The following is a 23,542-nucleotide window of genomic DNA, read 5'->3' as shown; positions in this document are numbered from 1 at the left end:
CTCCGGGCATTCTGTTCTTTTCATTGTAAGTGTAGCCCATCCTTGGTTTGGCAAATGCAAACTTGAAATGATATGTTATTTGGAGTTCACAGATTGTGAATTTCCTTTTCTTTGTAACTGAGATTTCCTCTCCATTCCTTAGAGGCATTCCTGATTAGGTTATAATTTCTACTTTTACTTTACTTGGTCCAAAATTGCCCCTGGCAAAGGAAACTCCTACATTCCCCAGTGCAGCTCTGGCTTCAGGGAAGGGGTAGCGGTTACTGAATTTCATACCGACAGTGACATGAAGAGGAGTTCAAGGTCAAGAGTATTCCCAAGGTCACAAGACATAGGACACTGCTTGTAGGATATTCACATGGTTGAGGACGTTGTTTCCAGGGTGGAAAAGACAACCACACTATGCAATTTTTTTCAAGCTGAGTACATACAGGCCCGCTTGTACTTCAAGCTCGTTGTTGCCTTTTCATTTTATTCCTTTCTCCAGTCAGGATGCCTCATGCCTTTCTTCATCAGGAGTGAAGTGAAGAGCTTCCTTCTAGGCCTTCCTCTTAAGAAATCAACTTAATTAATAATGGGTTCACTTTCATTGAGAGCACTCGGGTTTTTAGCCCAGAAGAATCTACACCATCTTTACAACTTCATTCATCTAGTCACTACATTCTCTGGGAAAGATCATTCTAATGACATTACTAATAAAGCACAATCATTTTCATGTCTTCCTAATGAGCTGGACTAAGCTTCCCATAGGCTTGCTCCTTTTTTCAACCTCATGGTTTCCTTTTTCGTCATATGTCAAGGTTGGCAAATTTGCCCTTTTAATACAGAGCAATAAACTTCATTAACGATTTCCAGCTAGACTTGAAAAGAATTAGAACAGTGACTAGAAAAAGTTAACATCCCTCCCCCGCCCCCGACCCTCCGCGCACTGGCTGGCTCCACAGTGCAAGGATAGCAGCTAAAGTGGACGCTGTAAACACTTTCTCTTGAAAGCTGTGTCTTTTCAATAAACACACTGTTAGGTGCTAGCAAAAATATTTCCAGTTGCCTTCATGGGTGGTGGAGTGCTGGAAGCTGTTAGCTCATGTTCAGTTAAATTTCAAATGTCAAAGCTCATTAATACTGAGTTTAGCCAAAGACAGCTTGTAAGGAACTGTGCAAACTTAACTTCCTCAAATAAAAAGAGAAGAAAGATGACCATTTAACATTGCCGATCCCCCCCTCCCCCTGCTTTCTTCACCTCCGCTTCAAGTTGGTTTTGGGTTTTATTGACAGTAGGTTTCAAGTTTATATTCAACATTTCCCTTAATTTGCCTTGTCCTTTTATTCTCTCCTCCCCCCTCCCCCGGGACACAGGCCTATTACAAAGGTGTTGGGATGTTTCTTTGAGTTTTAGAGGAGTGTTTTGTGTGTTTGAAGCAGGCCTGGAGGAGTCTGTGGAAGTGTTAAAGCAGAAGGTTCAGCTTTTGAGAGAGAAACGCGCTGTGATACGATGTTCCCTTTAGATGCTGCTTGTAGCCTGGGCTGAATACAAATGTACAGGGAGATTCTGTGTAGACCACAACGAAGTTTCAAGCGAAAATAGCAGAACAACACACAGCCCCACTGTACTGTGCCCAGTTCTGTAGCAACCAAAGTAAATAAAAACATCACCTACAACAGCAACAAACAACAGCAACAGATATGTTTTTTGTTTCGTCTAGTCTAAATTTACTTGAACAGTTACTGTTATGGCCGCCATGGATTGATCGGTGCTGTGCTAAATTCTATGACAAGCTAAGGAAAAAAAAAACTGAATTAGTAATTATCAACTCTGTATCCACCTGGTGTCACTTGTAATTATGAGTTTCATAATATCCTTTTCTTAGAAGCACGCAGAGGTCCCAATAGAGGTTTTTTCCTGACTTTTGACATAAATATGGCAGTCTTGCTCTAAGTCTTCTATAGGCTTAGGAAGTTGCCTGATCTGGGTACATATTATTATATACATCTCTGAAAGTCATTTGTTGTCAACACTTCTATACCTTGAAACCTGAAGGAATCCAGTTATTTTCCTTAACTGGACCATATTGTCTATGGCTTCCAGTGGTGTTTGACTCAGAGAAAAAGATTTTAATGTTGTGAGGCCATGTTTGGTGGGCTGTAAATGTTCAGGCAATTAAACATTTGTGTGGTTTCTTTTAAAAGACTTACTTATCACTGATATAATTCTGTGCATGAGATTATAGTCTGAGAGTTTTTTTTTTTTCTCTTTTATACTAGCATTCAGTTATGGCTTTTCCCTTTGAGGAAAAGAAACAAGCCTCCCTTACTGTCATGACATGCTTTCTGATAGTCTCCTCTTGACAATGAGCTTCCTGAGAACAGGACATTATATTCATCAGTTTGTCCTCAGGGTCTCCATGGGAACTGGCTCAGTAAATGTTTATTAGTTAGATTTAGTAAAACTTCACTAATTGATACCCTAACAACATTCATGGTACTTGAAATATTTAACAAGAGAAAAATCAATTTTATGGACTCTCACACATTAATTATCTGTATGCAAATAGGGGCTTCACATTACAAATAACTGCCATCAAGTTACTGAAGTGGGTCTAGACATATTTTGGTGGAAGACACAGGCCAGCAATTTGAGTTATACCTGGATGAATGTATATTTTTGCAATCTTAAAAAATATTAATTTTAGGAGAGGATGAAGCAATTTTAAAATTTCAGCTCACTATAATTTACCGTGTCAGTTTTGGTCACCTGTTCTATCTGTTTTATCGGTCTCTAGGCTTGTATAGTTATTAATGTAGTTGAGTTATCTGGTGAGTGCATTCTGTGTGCTAAGCATATGTTTCGGATATGTGAAACACAGGGCTGAAACCTTGCAGATCTCAGACGTTAGCAAGAGAAAGCATTGACATAATATGGAGCACAAACACAGTGCCAGCAGAGTATAGGACAGCACAGGGGGAAAGGGAAACTCTCAAAGGCCCTGGGGAATCATAACCGTCAAATTGGAACTAGGGCAGGGCCTTACAAGATACTCTCAGGAGAGATGGGGCGTAGTCACGCATGAGTGCAGTCATGTTACATCAGGGGGCTGTGTGTCTCTTGGCATAGTCTGAGGATTTGCAGGATACAGTCGAAGCTAATGGAGCAGGAATAGGGAGGAGTGGAGGATGAGGCTGGAGTACCAATTTTGAGGTTCAGGGGTCAGCAGGTTGATGGTGGTGCCATTACGCACCAGGGAATGACGGGAGAGAAAGTTTGCAGAAGGTAAAGTAATTGATAGATAGCTTATATGGAAAGTCCAGCTACATCCAGGTAAATGCCATCTGCATGGAAGTCGAGCAGTAATTGGCTCTCTCTCAAGGGTGGGAGGTCCCTTCTACGGTCTGTGATTTGCAGATCTGACTGGCCAACTTACTGGTTTTGAGGTAAGAACCTTACTCCTTACCTAAGAGCCCAATCTACTCTTTGGAAAAAACTTCTTTAAATTGTATGAGATCTGTGCCCTGTGTTGAGACCCTCTCACTCACCTTTCTGCCTCTAATGGAACTTGTTCTCGTACCTGTGTCTTCTCTGCTGTGACCAGGCAGTGACAGCATTAGTTAAGCTTTGGCCCACAGTCTTTGCCAGGATGAATCAGATGTCTGTACCTTCCCCAGTAAGCAGCTCCATTGGTCCTCTCGAAGCTGCTCTCCTATCTAAGCTGTACCAGCTATGGTGATGAACAGCACCATTACCTATCAAATATGGTACAGAAATATGGGCTAAGTACCTCACCTTTTGTAAAAATCCCAGGGAAGAACAAGGCAAAAGGCTTATAGAGAGTTGACCTGGTATTTGAATAATAAGCCTGCATGGCAGAAAGAGTTGAAAGCTTCCAGTAGTTGACATAACAGAGCTATCTCACATGAATGAAGGTGTAGAGAATGGGACTGAAGAATGCACTCTCACACAGGGAGTCAGGGAGTAGGAGGAGAGGTAAACCAAGAACACAGAAGGCTGGTGGATATATCTGTGCATACAGAGGCACGGACACGCCATGTGCTAGCGAGATGATTGAATGAAAATGGCTCCCATAGGCTCATAGGTTTGCACATTTGGTTTCTGGCAGTTGTTTGGAAAGGATTATGAAGTAAGGTCTTATTGGAGTGAGTATGCCACTAGGAGCATGCTTTGAAGTTTCAAAAGACTCATGGCATTTTGACTTAGTCTTCTCTGCTTCCTACTTGTGGATCAAGATGTGAGCTCTCAGCTGTTCCTGCCATCATGCTTTTATTGCTGCCACCATGGTCTTCAACCCTTTAAAACTATAAGCCCAGTGAAATACGTTCTTTTATAAGTTGTCTTAGTCATGTTATTTTGTCATAGCAAAATAAAAGTAAGACAAAAAGCAAACATTTTTACATTTTTACAGGGCACCAGACAGGTAGTCATGTTGAGGAGTTCCTTTTCACTTATCTCATTAAAAAAAAAATCTGGCATTAGGACATTGAAAATGTCACTCGCTTTCCCTGGGATCCATTGCCTTGAACTAAGAATGAGGAGATTGGATGTGTTACAATTCGCCAGCATCAATATGGGCTCCACAGAAACACTGATCAAATTGGAAAGGTTTAATTTTTTTATTCTGTCTTGTGCTAGAAAACTAGTCAACTTAAGAATACTGTTGATTTTTATTAAACATAAAGAAACAAAATCTCCTCTCATTCTGCACAGGACATAAATTTCACCATCCACCCTTGTTAAATGTAGTTCAGTAGCACTGTTTCATCACAGTACATCGTCTCTAGAACATGTTCCATTCTCCAAATGTGAAGAGCACACCCATGAAAAGCAAGGTCCCATTCTCTTTTCTTCAGTGCATGGTATGCATTGTTCTGCCTTTGAATTTGACTGCTTTACAGACCACACCAAGGTGGAATCATTCAATATTTATTTTTTGTATGTCTGGTTTATGTCTTAAACTGTATCCTCAGAATCCATCCATGCCATATGTAGCATGCAGCATAATTTCTTTCTTTAAGCCTGAGTAGTGTTACTATGCATATCTTACTTTAAGCATTACTTATGATGGTTACGTAGGTTATTACCAACTTGGCTATATTGTGATCAATGCTCTTTATAACCTGGGTCTTGTAATCAGGTCTTTTTTTAAATTTTAATTTTTTATATTAATTACAGTTTATTCACTTTGTATCCCAGCTGTTGCCCCTTCCCTCATTCCTTCCCAATCCTACCCTCCCTCCCTCATCTCCTCCTATGTCCTTCCCCAAGTCCACTGATAGGGGAGGTCCTCCTCCCCTTCCCTCTGATCCTAGTCTATTAGGTCTATCAGGACTGGCTGTATTGTCTTCCTCTGTGGCTTGGTAAGGCTGCTTCTCCCTCAGGGGGAAGTGATCAAAGAGCCAGCCACTGACACTACTTTCAATTATTTTAGGCACATATCCAAAATTGCTTGTTCATAGACTAATTCTATTTCATTCTTTCGACAATCTACTTTAATGCTTTTTATAGTGGCTATCCCATTGGACATGTGTGTATGAATGTATGTGTGTATAATGCATGTATGATGTATATGTATGTATTATGTGTATATGTATGCATCTATGATGTATGTATGATATGTATGTGTGTATGATGTATGTATATATGATGTATATATGTACAGAAGTACTAGTTTTTTTTCATTCTTGACAACCTTGTTTTCTCTTATTGTTTTAGCAGTAGCTTTTATAATTGTTTGAAGTCTTATTTTATTGTACCTTTTATTAGAATTTTCCTAAAACTGTTAAGTTATCTTTATGTTCTTAATCTGTTTGCATATTCTTTTTTTTTTTTTTTAGACAAATGTCATTCAAGTTCTCTGTTTGCTTTGAAAACTACACTATTTCATTGTTGAGATGTAGAGAGTCTTTATGTTGTTTGGATCTTGATCCTTTATCAGATGCACTATTCACAAATACCTTTCCATGAGTTTGCCTTCTTACTCTATTAATAGTTTATTTGGGTGGACAATGGTTGTTAATTTTGATAAAATCAAATTTATCTATGTCTTGTTTATTGATCTATTTTTTGTTTCACCTCAAAGAAACCATTATTAAACACAATGTCATGAGAATTTCTCTTATGTATAAACAAGCCCCCAAACATTCTGTATTTGTTGCACTGGCATATATTATATCTTTGAAACTCAAATCTGCTTATGTAATTAAGCTTCATTTATTTTCTCATTTCTTCCCTATATCATATAAACTCATTTTGTGTGCCCTCTTACCATCATTTCTCAGAGTATCATGCAAACTTTCCATGTGCCTTTATTGCGTTGTCTTCAAATGCTCTCAAGTTGTTCAAGTTTTTGAAAATTTGAAGATTTGGAAATACTATTTGAGGCTAAGTAAAGTTGAATTTGGATGTAAGGCTTGACAGATGAATGGCACAGAGAGGTGGAGAATACAAGGGAAGTTTATTTTTGGTTCACGTGGTTAATGATGTAACAAAGTTTTCCCTCCTTACCACCTGCCATCAGTTTTCTGAAGCAAACCCAAGGATTATTTGCATTCAGGCCAGACAAGGAAAACATTATCTTGGGGGGAGATATCAGAGAGTGTCAATCATTTGGATCTGGGGAGTGAGGAAAGCGGTGGTGTATGCCTCAGGTTTGCCGTGTAATCTGTTGAAGTAGGGTCTATCGATGTGCCCCAAGGAAAAAAAAATTAAAAAACAGCATTTATTTTGGTTTGGCTTTTCCCCGCCTCTAGCCCCCTTTCAAGTTGCTGGCCAACCTCATAGCAGTGACTTAGTTTCGCATTTATAAAATGAGGAGTTGATACAGATAGCCGAACTTTCATTAATCCCTGCAGTGATACAGGAAGGTACGGAGAGCATTATGTCTCCCTGTTGGAGAAACAGAGAAAGAAGTTTCTGTTTTCTATAGCCAAGATGGAACCACATGAATAATTAATTCTTAACAAGTTGAGCAATTGATTTTCAGCAAAGGGGCAATTCCCTAAAGTTGAGAGGATTCTGGGCAAAGGCAATTTGTACTTATTTCTGTGAGGAGCTGTGGCTTCTGATAGCACTCTAATATGGTTTATCGAACTAGCTCAGGAATCTCCTTCAGTCCCTAGGTAGCTGCTTTAAGGCTTGTTTTGTGAGGGTCTCTGGCTTTTGAACTTGTTTAGCATTGGCAGAGGGTTCTGAGTTTTTAACTTTCAAAGATGCATAATACAAAAGGTTTTCCAGTGTTTGTATAAAGTTACCATGTGTATGCCAAAGTTTATATGCTATGCGAGTTGCATACAATGAATTCCAGGTGACTGCAAAGCAAATGAATAAAGTGCATATCTAGCTAGAAATTATACCGAGCTTTGTGAACTTCTGGAAGAGCTCTAGAAATGATTTTTTTTATGTGATTTTCCCTGAAGATAAGTTTATTAAAAGAAAAATCATCTTGCTTATCTATAGCCTAAACAATCAATTAGAAATAGCCACATAAAACCAATTTTAAGTACACCATTTTGACATACCACCATGACCATTGCCTTTTGGGATATTTTAGTCACTGGGACATTTAAATCATGCCACCACCTGATTCTTTCCATGTTGATAACTTGCATATGAAAACTTAAACAAAATAAAAGCAGATTATTTCCCCATCCTGTGAAATGGCATATGGTTTTGAACCTAAGAGTGGAGGGTTTCCATCAGACTCCCCTATCTAAAATCTCTGGGTCTATTTCCTCTGTTGCCTGGACTGCTGTTACTGGTAGTTGCTGTTATTTAATTATCTCTACATTTTAACTGTGGTATTTACCTTTAATATCACTCCAGTCAGTAAGTGATTCATTGCATCTGGAACTAAACAACAAGGTTTGGCAGAGAAAAGGGACAATGTGTGGCAGATGCATTTGGGCCCAGGAGGACAATGGCTTTAAAAGTGGGCTCTAAGAGCTTAGAAATGCAATTATGCATTTATGACTGTCGGAATAGGTACCACAATGGCTGGTTCATGGGGAATTTCAAGGAAGATGCTGGGGGTATTGCTCAACATGACTGGTATCCACCCTCCGGGGGATGTGCGAGCTCCTCAGACCGCAGGTACTTGAGATTTCATCCCAGTTAGGAAACTCAGCTGTCTAGGCGTCCTCATTCCTGAAACAAGGCTAGAGATTTTTGGGGTTAGCCTTGACAGGAAAAACCATGTGCTTTATGCCTTATCAGAAACCCAGCAATGTCCACATGATCCTTAATGAAGCACAGTGCTGCTTTCAAATACTATATTTTAGGCTTATCTGCTATTTCCTTTGTCCTTCCTACAAAGTCCACAAGTAAATGCATTTAACCAAGGCCAGTGAGGAAGGGGGTTTAAGGCAGATTTCTTTCATTTGTTTTCCCCTGCAATGAATTGCCTTTCTTTTCATTGAAGTTTTAAATTTCGTTCCCCTTAAGACACACATGAACACTCTATCTGTAGCACTCTTGTCTTCTCTCTCCTCTGCTCCTGTGTCTCTTCTTACTTCCAAATCAAGGATCTCTTTTTAAATTATTATTTGTACATGCACACACATATAGATATGCACATATGTATATACAACCTATTGATTCCATTTATTGTTGCTCATCTGTACACATGTCTTGAGATGATCTCTTGGGACTGGGCAACCTATGAGGTAGCTCATCCATGGAGGAAACTGATTTTCCCTCTCTCTGTGGCCATTGCCTATAGCGCTTCACCTATGAATGGGACCATGTGGAATTTTCCCCTTTTTGTTTTGTCAACTGACATCAGTACGCAGATCTTGTTCAGGCAGCCAGATTGTTGAGGTTTCATGAACACATTTCCCATGTCATTCTCTAGGGGGACTATCTAGCATCAGGTGTCTTAGGCTTCTCGCTCCCACAACCTTTCAGCCCTTGCCTCCATGTTTCCTGAGACTTAGGTATATGGGTTGTGTTGCAGATTTATCAGTTGGGCAGATTTATCAGCCCATGATCATTTATTCTTTACCTCTTGTCCAGTATATTTATTTTTTGCATGAGGGAATACAAGTTTAATCTTTGCTCCCTTCAGGAAGCAACATTTATTAAACACCAGTGCTATTAATATCAGCTATACTCAAATAGTTTCACAAATAATTTCATATACGTGAGCTTTGGAAAATTCTGGCTTTCTTGAAGGCCACACTTCATGATTTATGCTTGACACCAGGAGGATTTTGCCTTTCTTTCTATCAGCTAGACAGAAGTTGTAATTAATTTTGGAATCCTTGTGGCATTTACTGTGTAGCCTTAGTAGTTATAACTTCCTGGGCAAATGAAAGATTTGTTTCACTTTTTTAAAAAAAGATTTATTTATACAGTGTTCTTCCTGCATGTATGCCTGTAGGCCAGAAGAGGGCACCAGATCTCGTTATAGATGGCTGTGAGCCACCATGTGGTTGCTGGGAATTGAACTCAGGACCTCTGAAAGAGCAGCCAGTGCTCTTAACCTTTGAGCTATTTCTTCAGCCCTCCTCAGTCTCAATTTACACTTCTTGGTATCAATTCTGGATAGGCCACAATTCTGGATAGAGCAGTTGAATTCACTACTTACAGTCTCCTAAGGCTGGAAGCAGGATGACCATCCAGCTACATTGCCGTCTGGAGTTCAGGTCATCTTCTGAATTTGTGTAGGTTGTCTGCTGAGGCCGGTTACTTGAATGTGCAAGATTCAGAGCTTCATTTTCTTGTTGAGTTTTGGCCAAGGACCATGCAAAGCTCCTCAAGACTGCTCTTGAGTGTAGTGGACGTAAACATGTTTTAATTTTGATCCTAAGTGTGGGATATGGAAATGAAAACTACCTCATAAAAAGGGATGTCATGTTTGTCAGCTGGGAACTGCCTCATGGGGGGGGGGCGTGGTTTTCGTCAGCTGAAGAACCATCCTGTACAGACTTAGAGAGGGTATAAAATAGCCCCAGAACATTGCTTTGCATCACTTTACATCTTTCGGCTTCTTCGCTTTGCATGGCTTTGAGAATCTCCTAGAGAGAAATGCTCCAGAGCATGTTTTGAGGTTGGTGCTGAGGTTACTGTTGTATTTGTTGGATTGCTATTAAGCTGGACTTCTGGAATACGAAAGACTGAGATTGGTATTGCCCCTAAAGACCCAATGTCTCTAACCAGCAGGAAGTAGATAAAGAGGTCTGTGTCCCTCGTACCTACCAATGTGCTTTTTCTCCTAGTGTCGGGGAGTTGGAAGAAAAATAGAGGCATTAAGAACCCTAAATAAAGTAGGTTTTTGATAAATCTAAGGCTACACTTGGGTCCCAGACACATGCTGCTATCTAGCCACATGACCCTTTTAGAGCCTGTCTGAAAAATCACTCTTAAGGACTTACCTGCTTAGGTCAAATCTGTTTTATTTAAAAATACATATTTTTAAGTTAGTATACATATGGTAATTCTGTTTCTAGTTTCTAGAGGAACCCTCCACATTGTTTTCCATAATTGTTGTATGCATTTCTGCCAGTAGTATATAAGGTATGTGTGTGTGTGTAGGGGTGAGTCTTGTGGCATGTTGAAGTTCTGCTAATGCGAGTAGTATGTTTAAGTTTGGGAGATCACTAGATTCAATCTTTGTGGAACCACGTCTCTCCTGCTGGCATTGCTGGCATCTGCTAATGTTTTCTTGTTTCCACACATTTCAGTGTGTCCAAGGAATGGACCTAATTGGATTACTTTTGCTCCTGGAGACTTTTCTGAGATTCAGTTGGTCATGTTTTCCTTTAAGAGACCCAGGACTTGGATAGTCCTCAAGGAGTTCCCCATGAAGTCTTCTGAAATCGTGAATTTATAGCTATCTTTGGTATCAGTATCTCCCCAAACTGGGACATACCAGAAGACCTAGCTGTGTCTGCTTCTTATCAAAATATAAGGATTTGTTCTACAGTGTCTTTAAACACAGGAATGTGTCTTATCAGTTCCTTGGCATCTGTAGGCTGTAGATGAAATGCCTCCAAAAAGGTGATAAGAGCAAAAGAGGAGTAACCACCAAGAGGGACTGAATTTGTGCTCATCAGAGCCTTGCCCACTCTCCTAAATTATTGTTCACTGTAGCTATTCCCTTAGCCTAGGAGGCATATGTAATCAACTTTTGTTTATTTCTGAATTTTTCCTTTTGCCCTTGAGGAGATCATTATTTCTGTTGTATAAAAATAGTAGCCCAAACATTGGAAACAATTAGAGCAGATGGCAGTGAATACTTTTGTGGTAAGAGACACTGATGCTTCTAAACTGGATTTCATTCTTTGGGCTTCTTCCCTTCTTCTCTTTGCCATGACATATTTATTTGCTCCCCTTCAGGTACAAAGGGGACACAAAAATGAAAAGGAGGAAAAAAATGCTTCCCCTGGTGTATGCAACTGAGAAGCTGTCAAAGGCTCATAGCAGGGAAAGTGTGCTCCTGTGTATTCAATCACTGAAATTAAGTGTTTTCGAAGGCCGTGCAGTCACGGGTCTATTGCATGGGGAAATAACACGTTGTAGTCCATCACTTAAAATGTTAACCTTGTCTCTTACTAGTGACTGCAAGCAGAAACATGTGCTGCATGCTCGCTGGTTAAATGGCAGTGTGTCAGCTCTGTGAGAAAGGCTAGCATGTATCTGTCAATCTTCAGATTTGACTCCGTGTGTGAGAATGCAAACACATACGCACACCTCTTCATGTTTCCACTTACCTTTATGTGACTTCCCTAGACCTTGCTTATCACTTACTTATTAGAGAGTAGGAATGAAATTAAAGTCTAGTATTCAAGTATATGTTCTTTGCTATGCTATTTTTACTCCCAATCCTCACATTCTTTTTTTAGCTGAGTTATAGTTACTTATATTTATTCATACAAAGTTCTGTTTTGATTGTACTTCAATGCTGTTGGAGTATACATATGCCAGAATGTGCTCATTATTAAGTACCATCCCCATAGTGTGGATTACAGTAGGCCTGTAACCCACCAAGCCTAAACAATTTACATGACAAATGTTTTAGATTTTGCCGGTCATATTGTCTCTATTGTGACCTGGGAAGAGCAATAAGTAACACATCAGTGATTGCTAATGCTGTACACCAACATCAAACTGAATAGGCTACATCTGGACTTTAGACTGTAGCTTGTGCACAGCTATGTACTCTTGAATATTTCACGTAATTATTCTGTGGCATATGAAAATGTAATACCCCCTAGGTCTTTCTTTCCTCAGTGTTTCCCACTCATCAGCAGGAACTGCTCTGCAGCAGCAAGTGCTGCATATCCCCTCTCCCCTCCAGGTCCTGACACCCTGCCTGTCCTTGCTGCACTCTAGGCAAGGCCGTTCTTCAGGGTCACTCCCCACTCCATTAGCCTCTGGCTCACACTCAGTGTTTCTGCTTCAATCTCTTATCAGAGTTATGTAGCCAGTCACTCAATGTCAATAGTTCCTGCCACCACCCCGACATTTCTGATCCACCTTACCCTGTATTTTTTTTTCCTTTCAGGGCAAACTATTTATTTTATATATTTATCTGTGATCTTGCTAGAAAGTAAGCTTCATGCCATCAGGGGTTTGCTGTGCTTTGTGCTGAGACCAGTGCCGGAGGTGTAGCGTGTGCTCAATAAATATTTGTTGGATGTAGAGATCTATCACTCTGGAATGGTAGACAAGGAGTCTAAAGGGAGCCTATGATTATTAAGCAAGGTAACACCTGCTGAGTGAGATCAGTAAATCTTAGCCCATTATTGTTATTTTTTTCTTTTTAAAGATTGAACAATAAAAGGAGAAGGCAATACCTTTCTGTGTTTTGTTGTTCGAAAGATTAACGACCCTGAAAGTAAAATATACCGCGCCATGCCTGGGACATTAGAGGCATTCAATTATCAGCAAGTGAAATGATCTTCAGACGTAGAATTCAGAAGAGGCATTGTTACAATAGATACCAAGATTCAGGGGAGGAGAAGATGAGGCTCTGGGAATTCATTTTGCTTTTAGACTGGAATAGTCTCAGAAGTGTTAGTTACTCATGTGAAGTATAGAGCTGAGAGGAGTAATCTTTGAGAAATCAGGAAGGCAAGGAGTTTGTACTACCAAAAGAGGAGGCAAAAACATTTTCCAGCTTTCTATGGAAGAAACAGACTGGATTGGAAGTAAGCACAAGTTTCTGGCAAGAAATTCTGTTGGCATTTCTCTGAGTTGTTGAAATGCTGGGTGTGTAGAAGAACTTTCCCATGCCTTTTTCTCATCATGGAGGGTCGATCCATACCAAGTAAAGAGTGATATCAAGGGCCAGAAGTACTCCAGGAAGAATAAATTTTGCCAAACACATTTAATTTGCTTTGCCTTCTCTAAAAAGTTAATGGATTACAGGTTGGGCCTCCATTGGTAATCCTGGAATGTGCAGACAGTTAACTACAAGGATGTAATAAAGGAAATCCCAATAAACCAATAGGCAAATTTCATTGTAAATAGACAACAAAGAGGCCCAAAACAACTTACAGCTGGTTTTTCATTTCCAATATTGCTGTGGCGCACTGTCAAGCAGAAGCACAGTTGAGCACCATGGTCTGTGTATGTAGACATCATAACTGAGGTTTGTAGAGCAATGGCCCCCATCAACCCCCACCCCCTGCTATTACTGACCTAAGGGACCTGCTGAACAAGGTCCCCAGTAGTTCTCATGGAATGGTGCAAGAACGTAAACATTGGCCATTTGGATTCTCTTGTCCAGCACAAGCCTACTGTTAACTGGTAAGAAATCTGACCAGGAATTTCATTCAGTCTCCTTATCTTCCAAGTCTGTAAAGTCAGTCAGTCAACTAACTGGCCTCGGACTCACAGTGATCCACCTGCTTCTGCCTCCCTGAGTGCTGGGATTAGAGGCATATGCTCACTGGAAAAATAAGGATCTTAAACATGTAAACACAAATTTTGTATACTTGTTTTCACTTAAGTCAGTGTGGGTATTGGAGCATTTTGCCAACTGCAAGTACCACTTAGTGCTTTTTTGAAGTTACTTTTTAACTGTATTATGCAAACTTAAGACATTTTCATGATAATGCATTATTTTAGTGTCAATTCTCCTCCCCCCTCAGTCATATTTCTTTCCTTGATACCCTCCCCTTTTCCTCCTGCCTCCTTGCTATTTTCCTCCCGTCCCATCAAATGGTACCCTGTCTGCTCTCATATACCATTAAAAAACCATTGGTGGAGTATTTATTATTAGTTTTGGTTACCTGTTACTATGGAATTAACATCTTGTCATATGTTTGGGAAAGAGCACAAAAAGAGGCCACAGCCATCACAGAGTTACCTGGCTCCAGACTTACTTTATACACTGCCCATACTTGTGTACTTGTGACCCTAAAAAATTATTTGTTGTGTGACTGATTTATAAAAAATTCATGAACTTAAAAGAAAGAATCGATGAATGATATTTATTCCAGCATCAAAGAATTTCTTCTGTGTAGAATGATAACTGATACATCAGATGAAAAGGCAAGTAAATTTAGTTTCATGACAATTAAAAACATTTCATTGTAAAGAAAGCCTAGATAGGACTTAAAATTATCAAATTATTAAATTATTAAATTTATCAGATTGTTGTGATTCTTAAAATATTTTAAATTGCAGTATTGTTATTACAGACCCAAAGAAGATTTGACCATTCATTTATTTTAAACCTGTTTTATGGTGTGCCAGGGTACTGGGGATATACCAAGCTAAAAAGCTCTCATGAGCCTTCTTTATAGCATGGTAGGGCTGTCTCGAGTAGGAATACATGCGCAGTGTGCTCTATGGTGATAGGGGCTTTAGAGACACGAAGGGGCAGGGGTGAAGGATAAAGAAAAATATTGGCCACAGGGGACTTGTCTTTTCTGTTTCCAAGACTTTGTATGCTGTGCAAGAAGGCCTCTGGTGAGGCCTTAAGAAGTTTCTTCCTTGCCTTTGTGGGTCAGTTGTGAGCACAGAGATTCCCTTGTTCCACCTCTCCCGCCACACTAGCTCAGTTCACGCACTCAGATAGATACTTCCTTCCCCTGATGTTCCATCTTGCTGATCAATGACTTCTTTCAAGATAGCTCTCGTGGAGTTGTGAGTCCATTTAAGGTGACAAGGAAGATTTGCAGACATTGCACATTCCCCGAAGTTCACAGAAGTGCTGACATACACTAAGAAGAAAACAAATTGCGTAAGCTTCCTAGTTGAAGCAGGAAACTTTTTGCCTTTTACTTTTATTTACTTAGCAAGGTGTTTTTGTTGTTCTTTATTTAGGGCTGAATAAAGATTTGAAGGCATGTTCTGTTCTGTATGATTCTTTCGCTGTGTTTGTAAGGAAATGATTTAGTTCATCTGCAGAATAGAAGTGACTGATTTGTCTATCTCCAAGATGAAAACTAAAGTAGAAGTCTGAGCCTCTTGGAAGCCATAGAGAAGAGAACTTGTGTTAGGCGGCTGTGAAGCCTCCATGTACCCAGGAGCTATATGCATGACACTGGACATCATCTGAACCAGAGATGTTCTACTCTTAGCAACAGAAGGGTTTCATATGTATTGACAAAGATCCTTGTGTGAATGTTGTTAGCATTGTTTTTTTTAATTGGCTCAAGGAGTGGTGGGTTAAAGGGTTGAAAGGTGAGATTTTACCCTGAGAGTCTTGTATTGAGAATGATCCTACCAACACTGTCAACTGTAGAAATAGAGAACTGAAATTCTTATGGCAACAGGTTTGCCAGAATGGATTACATTGAAATTTTGCTATCATAGGCATATATTCTTCTTCTTTGCCAGGTTAAGGCTACATTCATATTTTTTGACCTTTGAATATGTAGTCCTTATCTCATATGAAAGCATGAATTGTCAGTCTGAGTGCATATAATTTGCTATGCTTTTACTAAGCTAAATCGAAATTTGAGCTCGAAGCCACTTGAAACCTGGAGTAATTAACACTGGTCTTCATTTGATATACACCATACCGAACAGGAAAACTGAATAGAGAAAGAAATAAAATTGGAGCAGGATGGCATAGCAAGAATGGAAGATCCAAATCTCTTTTTCTAGCATGGAGCTAGACAACAGGAAAAGGAATGTCAAAGAGTACAGACCAAACTCGGTGGGTTGAGAAAATGCAGCATTTTTGTCCAAATCCAGGGGATTGAGAAGATGCAGCATTTTTGATAGTTTAGGTTTTAGCACCTGGTTGTTCATATGCTTTATTAGAAAGATGTGTATGTATATATATATAGTGTATATAGTTATATAGTTATATGTATATTGTTATATAGTATATAGTTATAATTACTCTGCTTGTGTATAGGGTAGGATATAGTGTGTGTAGTATGTGTTCATATATATATGTCTGTGTGAGTGTGTATAATGTCTATAAAACCAATATTGAATTAGTAGATAATACTAATAATAATTTAATTTACTACTACTACTAATTTAATAAGTTATGCCAACAATTTGTACTGAGGCAGTACCCCCCCTTTTTTTTTAGGAAAACAAAGCATAATATGACCAAAAACTAAATTCCCTGCCTCATTTGAATAAGTTCAAGAAATGATAAATAAGTGTAAGAGGAGTTCTATTATGTCCTGTCAGAATGATAAGGAAGGACTAAAGTTAAATTTTGAAACACACAGTTGTAGGGAAGAAGGTCATACTTGAGCAAAAACATGGAAGTAATAATGGAACGAGCCATATTAGTAAAAGCGTCCCAGGAGAGGACACAGGAGTAAAAAGACCTCAGGTGGGAATTTGCTTCATGTGATTGAATGCATTAGAGCCTCTATTTGCTCAGCCTCAAAATGGAGATAACAGCACTTGATCTTCTCATTCCCTGGCCTGGGACTGATTGGAACAGTTTCAGAAAGGCTGCCAGGCCAGGCTAGGATCATTCTGAGCTGGATAACAGATATCAGAGCTAATTGTAGCAATTTAAAAATGTTCTTAAATCAATGGAAGACACCATGGAATTGTTTTCCTTTGATACCCTTAAGTACCTAATTAATGTCTGGTTGATCCAGATATTTTTAACTGAGCGTCACGAGCTTTCACTTCCTTTGTAGTTCTGTGGATCTGCTCACCAGACTAATATATAAGATTTGTGTTGCTGAAGTCTTCATATGCCTTTGAGTCTACCCCACACCACCCTGCCTGACTTGGCTCTGTTGGGTGACCCTGATCACAGATCCCGAGCTTGAGCATTGTTTAGGAGGAAATTCCTTGGTTCCTTTATTATTATTATAAGTAGTAGTAGTATCATTGCTGTCATTATATTTGAGATCTATGTATCCCCCTTCTGACCCTTGCCTTGACTAGCCCCACAGAGTCTGAAGCCAGACTGTCAACTGAGATCACTGCAGTGACAAGTACTACTCTTCCTCCTGAACTTTCACTTCCCTAGCTCTTTGGTGGCACTGTAGGAGGTGGACATCCTGAATTTTAGTACGTGCTGAGCTGAGAAACCCAGAAACATCATCTGTACAGTGCAAGGAAGTGAGTTTGCCATGGTCTCTGGCCGGGAAACCCAAGCCTTTCCAGTTCTTTAAGTGAGGACTCGGATGACAGCGCAGGTGTGGTTCACCTAGCTTCATAGCTCTGATATAGCTCTCTCGGTCTTTACAGGTTTTTACTTCTTTATTCCCTGCTTTCCTTCTGCTTGCCTTCGTTCCTTCTTTCTGATTGTCATGAATGAAATAGAGGAATACAAACCTTGTGGTGTGGGCTTGGAATCCTAGCCTTTTTAAAGAGACAGGGTCAGGAGAATCCTAAGTTCCAAGCCGGCTTGGGTAACTTGGTAAGAGAGTTTCAAAATAAAAATATAAAGACAGGGCTGCAGGTACAGCTTAATGATAGGACACTTGCCCAGCATGTAGAAAGCTTTAGGTTCAAACCCAAGCACCATGACATTATGCTGCAAATCTTTATAAGAATTTACTTTCGTTTTGGTTTTACCTCACTAGAGCTAGCTCTATGGTTGAGATCAAGTGGAGAGGCCAACTTAGCTCTTCTCACCCTTCCAGACCATCGGCAGCCACCATGGTGATCCAGCTCTCGTGGCTTCCAACTATGCTCATGCGCACTCCATTTATATCCCCTTTTTATTGCTACACCTTCTATACTTACGTTTCTTACATTGTGGAAAACCTTAGACTTTTATTTCTTCTTTGTAGATGTAGAAAGTGAAAAGGCATGCTTTATCAAATCCCAAAGCCCCATGGTGACTAGGTTAGGTCTACGTCTTGGAACTGTTGACCCTGGGGGTCAGCATCCTCCTTTAGAAAATATGCTTCATCTTGTAGAAACGCCATTTCTATCGTATCTCTCAAAAGTACCCAAGGGTACAATTCTCTACATAGGCGTAATTACTAGCATTACAAATATGTACTCGCTTCTTGATGATCGCCTCTTCTCTGTTTCTAATTGGCCATGAGAGGACTTCCTAGGTGCATGTGTGTACAGAGCTCAGGCTTTCGATTTGGTTGGAGTCTTGGTATGACAATAACTGTACAGAGATATGCGCCACCTGCCAACACTTTACCTTGAAGAAATCACCTATTTTGCTCTGAGTTTTAAAGATTTATCTTCCTAGTAGTTCGAGAACCACATAAGACACGTGCTAACTACATAAGCATGTGCCGAATTCTGCTTTGACCTTTATGCCTTTGTGGTCTTTGTTTCTGTTTTTAAGCATGTGACTTTAGAGTGAATAACCACAGAAGAACCAGAAAGATGAAAGTCCTGAGAGTAGAACTAAAGACTGAGGAGATGAGGGAATGATTCTCCTTATCCATGACGTTGGTCCTTCAGTTAAACTACTGGACCATTCACTTGTCTGTAGTCAGTTTGCTTCTCAGTGTGCAGACACCGGGTTTGTTCAATACAGAGCACTAAATATAGGGAAAAGGAAACAATAACATAAAAAATATGGCCATGTAGGTGGATATGAGCATGTAACTACAAAACAGGGACACTTGGTGGCAGGCCAGTGAAAAATGATGTTGATTAGATAAAGCAAAATGTCGCCTATCAAGGAGAACATTTTTAATGCACTCTAGTCCAGGATATTTATGCTTTTTTTTTGTGCAAGATTCAATACTTGTCTGTAAAAATAAGACATGGAATCAACTCTGCCTGTTAGGTTGAGAACCTGTGATGAGGAAAAAAAAAAAAAGAAAAAGAAAAAAAGAAAAATCTAGGTGCTGAACAGAGAGGCATAGCTTATATTTTTCATATTTTTCTTCTATTGGGTTGGTTGTCCAAGAAAAGGAGGGTGACTGATATTTTTCAGTGCAGCATTTAACATTTTCCTTTGCCCTCTGTGCTATCCAGTGTAAGAAAATAAGGCAAAACGTCTCTTTTTCCAGGGCAACTTTTCCTTCCAGTTCTGCCGAAGGTGGTCCAGGCCTCACAGTTGGTTTCCTCAAAGAGCGCCACACGATGGCGACAATGTCACAGTGGAGACCGGTGAACTGCTGCTGCTCGATGTGAACACAAGCATCCTGAACTCGCTGCACATTAAAGGTCTGTGGCGTTTGGACATCAAGTAACACCGACCTCTGCAATCCTGTCACTCACTGGTTGTGGGAAGGAGGGGGAGGTCCAGAAGTTGCAACATTTGATTGACAATTTATTTTGAAACCGAATTGAGACTCACTTTTTGTTTTTGTTTTTGTTTTTGTTTTTTTTAACAAAAAGAGGGAGGTTCAAAGTAAAAGGCCATTCTGTTCAGCTCTTTTCAACCTCAGAGCTTAATCACTTTAATTTTTTGAAAACAAGAAAGTTAACAGTGTTTCTCAGGAGCAGCTGCCTAGCCCAAGCCCTTTGTGGTCACGCTTATCCAGGGCAGCCCCCACAATACAGCAAATGCCTTGAAATTGGTTAATGCTGCTGCCTTTGAAATGCTCTGCCAAGAAAGCAACGTCTTCCTGCTCTTACCTTGTTGTGGTTTTGACTTCTTGGTCCCATGGAAAGTCATATAAATAGGCTTCCTTAGTGCAAAACCGTCCACATAGCTCTAGGGTGTAGGAAGTTGGAGAAGCCTGGGAATTCAAATTTCGACTCATCTCCCATGTGGCTAAGTCTGTCATTTCATCTCTGTATATTTCTTTCCATATCGGTTAAATGATAATCAAACACACGGCCTACTTCAGGGGTTGATAGTAAGACATGGTTACTAAAGTGCCTTTTCTCATTGTCAAATGAAAGTTGTATGTGAGAAATGCTTAGCTATGGATGCCTAGAAGACTTGAGGCTTAAACACTAGTGCATGTATATACTCTTGTTAGAGTGAGAGTGTGTCCACACAACCGAACATTTGGAAGAGGATTACCTAAAGCACTTTTGTTATCTGTTTCACACTGACTGAATCAAGTTTTTCTGATCGGTTATTGTGACATTCTGTATTCTGGATGCTACTTTTATTTTTCTTTGGTCCCAGGAGAGAAGTTTTCTGTCAAGACAGGTAATTAGTGCCCTTTAAAAGGGAGACTATCTGCCATATGAGACTTTGGCCCTGTCTTTGTGATTTCTCTCTTTATGAATGAATGCATGAATGTAGTATGTATGGATGCATATACGCAGTTCAGTAGCTATGGGGGCATGTATGTATGTTTGTGTATCTATAAATCTGTATGTTTGTATGTGACCTAGTGGCTATGGGGATTACGTATGCATATATTTATGTGATTTAATGGCTACGTGATGTGTGTCTGTATGTGGCTTAGTGACTATGGGAATATACATGAATATGCGTCTTTGTGGCTATGAGATGTATATACATAGCATGTATGTATGCATACATGTACATACATATGTGGTTTAGTGGCTATAGGGAAAGTCTGTCTGTCACTGTGAATATCCTGAAGACAAGCAACGGCAAAGTAAAATTAGGGGCTCATGACTCCTCTCAAAGCTTGCTAGGCTTTAAGCTCCGAATTCTGCCGGAGGTTGGGGTACCCCGCAGCTGCTCAAGGGGCTTGGCCTTTTGTTGATGTTACTGTTTGGGAGACGCTTTCTAATGCAAAGTCCTAGATTTCTCAGTCTAGTCTCTGGACAGATCCTGTTTTCCAGTCATGTTTAATCAAGAAATAGTGTTGAGAGGACAAGGTAAGGAAGAAGAGGCATCAGACGGGGAGTCAAGGGGTAGGAGAAAGGAAGAATCACATGCAGCGTGTGTACAGCTTCTCTCCGTAGACTCACAGACGCCAATAACCCACACAATTTACCCCCCGCCCCCCACTCCTGGTTTCCATAATCTATATTTTTCATTTTTTCTCATTTATTTATTTAATTCACTTTACATCCTCGTAAGCCCTTTCCTCCTCACCTCCTAGGCTCACCTTCTCTCCCTCCTCTTCCTTCCCTTTCCTCAGAAAAGCATAGCTCTCTTTCCTATCTACCCAGCTCATCAAGTTGCATCAAGACTGAATGTGTCCTTTCCCCCTGTGGCCTATCAAGGCAGTTCTGCCAGGGGAAAGTGATCTAAAAGCCAGCAAGTGAGTCCATGTCTGATGCAGTCCCCACTTTTCTTAAATCTTCCTATATTTAAGAAATATAGTTAGACTATATTTCAGGGTAGTGTAGAATCAGTGAGCTGTATTTGGAAGGTCAGACTCTCATTCTGGAGAAGAGACAGGCTGGTTGGAATGTGAGAATAAGGAGTATGTATCAGTTTTTGTATATATAGTGTACATAAGATTTTGGCAGTGAGGAAAGTCACCTTCAGAGAAGCTGCTTTTTATCATAGAGACATGAGCTGTGTATCTAGAAATAATGAGAACAATGAAAAGACACAGATCAAATTTTGTCCAACAGATAATTTGTGAATGCTTATTAAGTGGCCCGAGAATTCTCTGTGATACAAGAAAAAGCGAAGAAAACTATTAATACTTAATGCCAGTAGGAAGCAATATTATCAAAGGGAAAGTAACTAGGGGAATACATATGACAGACTGAAGTTTCTAGTCCTAAAGCAGCTGATAAATAGGGGTAGCAATGTATAGTGCAGAGTGAGAGATTAGGTTGGTCGGGGTATGTGATTCGAGTTGAGTTGTGCAGAGGATTCAGAGGAAGCCATTTTTGAGGTATGATAATAGTTCAAGTCAGCAAAGTGCTTGCTGGGAAAACATAAGAACCCAAGTTCCATCTTCAGATCTTACATGAAAATGCCTGGTGTGGTGACATGCACTTGTAACCCCAATGCCAGGGAGACATACACAGGCAGATCCCTGGGGCTCCCTGGTCAGCCAGTCTATCTAGCCTATTCGGTAAGTTCAAGGACATGAGCCACTCTATCTCAATGAAGGTACATAGCATTTTCCAAGGTTGACCTCTGCATATACCCACATTCATGTGAACATGCCCACATATTCTCACACGTGCATGAAAAGGGATTATGCCATATAAATGTAACTTTTATATACATAATTCAGTTGATGTCTCAGAAGCTTACTGCTTCCATCTGCTAACCTAGGCACAGGCCTGGAAGCTTCCAGCCTCCATACAATCTAATCTAGGCCTAGAATGATTCAGCCACTGAGACTCACTACTGAATATGGCCACCCTTTCTAGTTTTTTTTCTGAACTCTGGCTGGCTGGTTCAACTCCGCTGTTCTGGATCAAACTCCTCTCCAAGCTGACTGATTCAAACTGGCTTCTCTCAACTTCTGAAAGAATCATTCTGCTTGTCTTCAGACTAACTCTAGCAATCTTTTTTAGTCTTCTGGCCCCATCTCCTCTGGGCTCATTTGTCTTCACTGTGTTTAGCTTGTTCTCTCTACTACTAGTCTCTGTAAAACTGTGCAGTAAAACTGCCTTTTCTCTCTGTCCTTGTGAGCTGCTCTCTCAAGTCACCTCCCTTTCTTTTCTTTTCTTGTGAGGGTTGAGCATATCCTATTCTGTCAAATCTTTCCCTCATTAGTTATGTTGTCTGTCCCTCAATTAGACATCACTTTCAAACATGGGTGCTTTCTCCTATGCACTAACCTTACCTTCAGTGTTAAGGGTTAAATGTGTGTACTAAGGGCGAGTCTGCATTTCAGCCACATCACACAGGCCTAGAAGGTGATAAGAGCAGCCATGTTGCTGAATTAAAATTTCTCTATAATGCTATTTACTTTAGACTTATGTTTTGATCATTTGAATGATCAAAGTTAGAGGAACTTCCCCACTTCATGCACTGAGATTACGTGTTTCTAGTGACCAGCCTACTGACAGCCTTCACTCTGTTTCACATGTTCTATATAACTTACCCATCAGTGATTTCTGCTGTCTCAAGCTTTACTAGGTTTTTCATACATTTATGCTCAAAATCAGTGCTGTTTTAGATGTGATTACTGTAAATTTATGCCTGAATTACTACAATTTGCCTCTAAGTTGTTCCTAGTGATCTGTTTTTTTTTTGTTTTGTTTTGTTTTGTTTTGTTTTGTAGCTGGGCATAGTCTTGTGCTAACACCTGGCCAGTGAGATCCAAGAGGAAAATTATGTGGGATAAATGGGAAGCTGACAGCTAATGCAGCCACTGTATT

The 23,542-nt window shown here is 40.0% G+C and overlaps 1 protein-coding gene across 1 annotated transcript in view; it reads left to right on the top strand.

The window, feature by feature from the left end:
• Positions 1-23,542, top strand: part of Pkhd1 (PKHD1 ciliary IPT domain containing fibrocystin/polyductin) — a gene marked incomplete at its 5' end in the record, with an annotated part of 436,563 nt that overhangs the window by 102,603 nt on the left and 310,418 nt on the right. Inside the window, one exon of the mRNA XM_055605696.1 lies at positions 19,381-19,537. Coding sequence (XP_055461671.1) covers positions 19,381-19,537 — 157 coding nt within the window. The remainder of the gene's footprint in view (positions 1-19,380; positions 19,538-23,542) is intronic.

Source organism: Psammomys obesus, unplaced genomic scaffold (assembly GCF_907164565.1).
Source record: "Psammomys obesus unplaced genomic scaffold, mPsaObe1.curated_primary_1811, whole genome shotgun sequence".
NCBI lineage: Eukaryota > Metazoa > Chordata > Mammalia > Rodentia > Muridae > Psammomys > Psammomys obesus.
The sequence above is the reverse complement of the archived record's forward strand: the minus strand, read 5'-3'. Positions and strand labels throughout refer to the sequence as shown.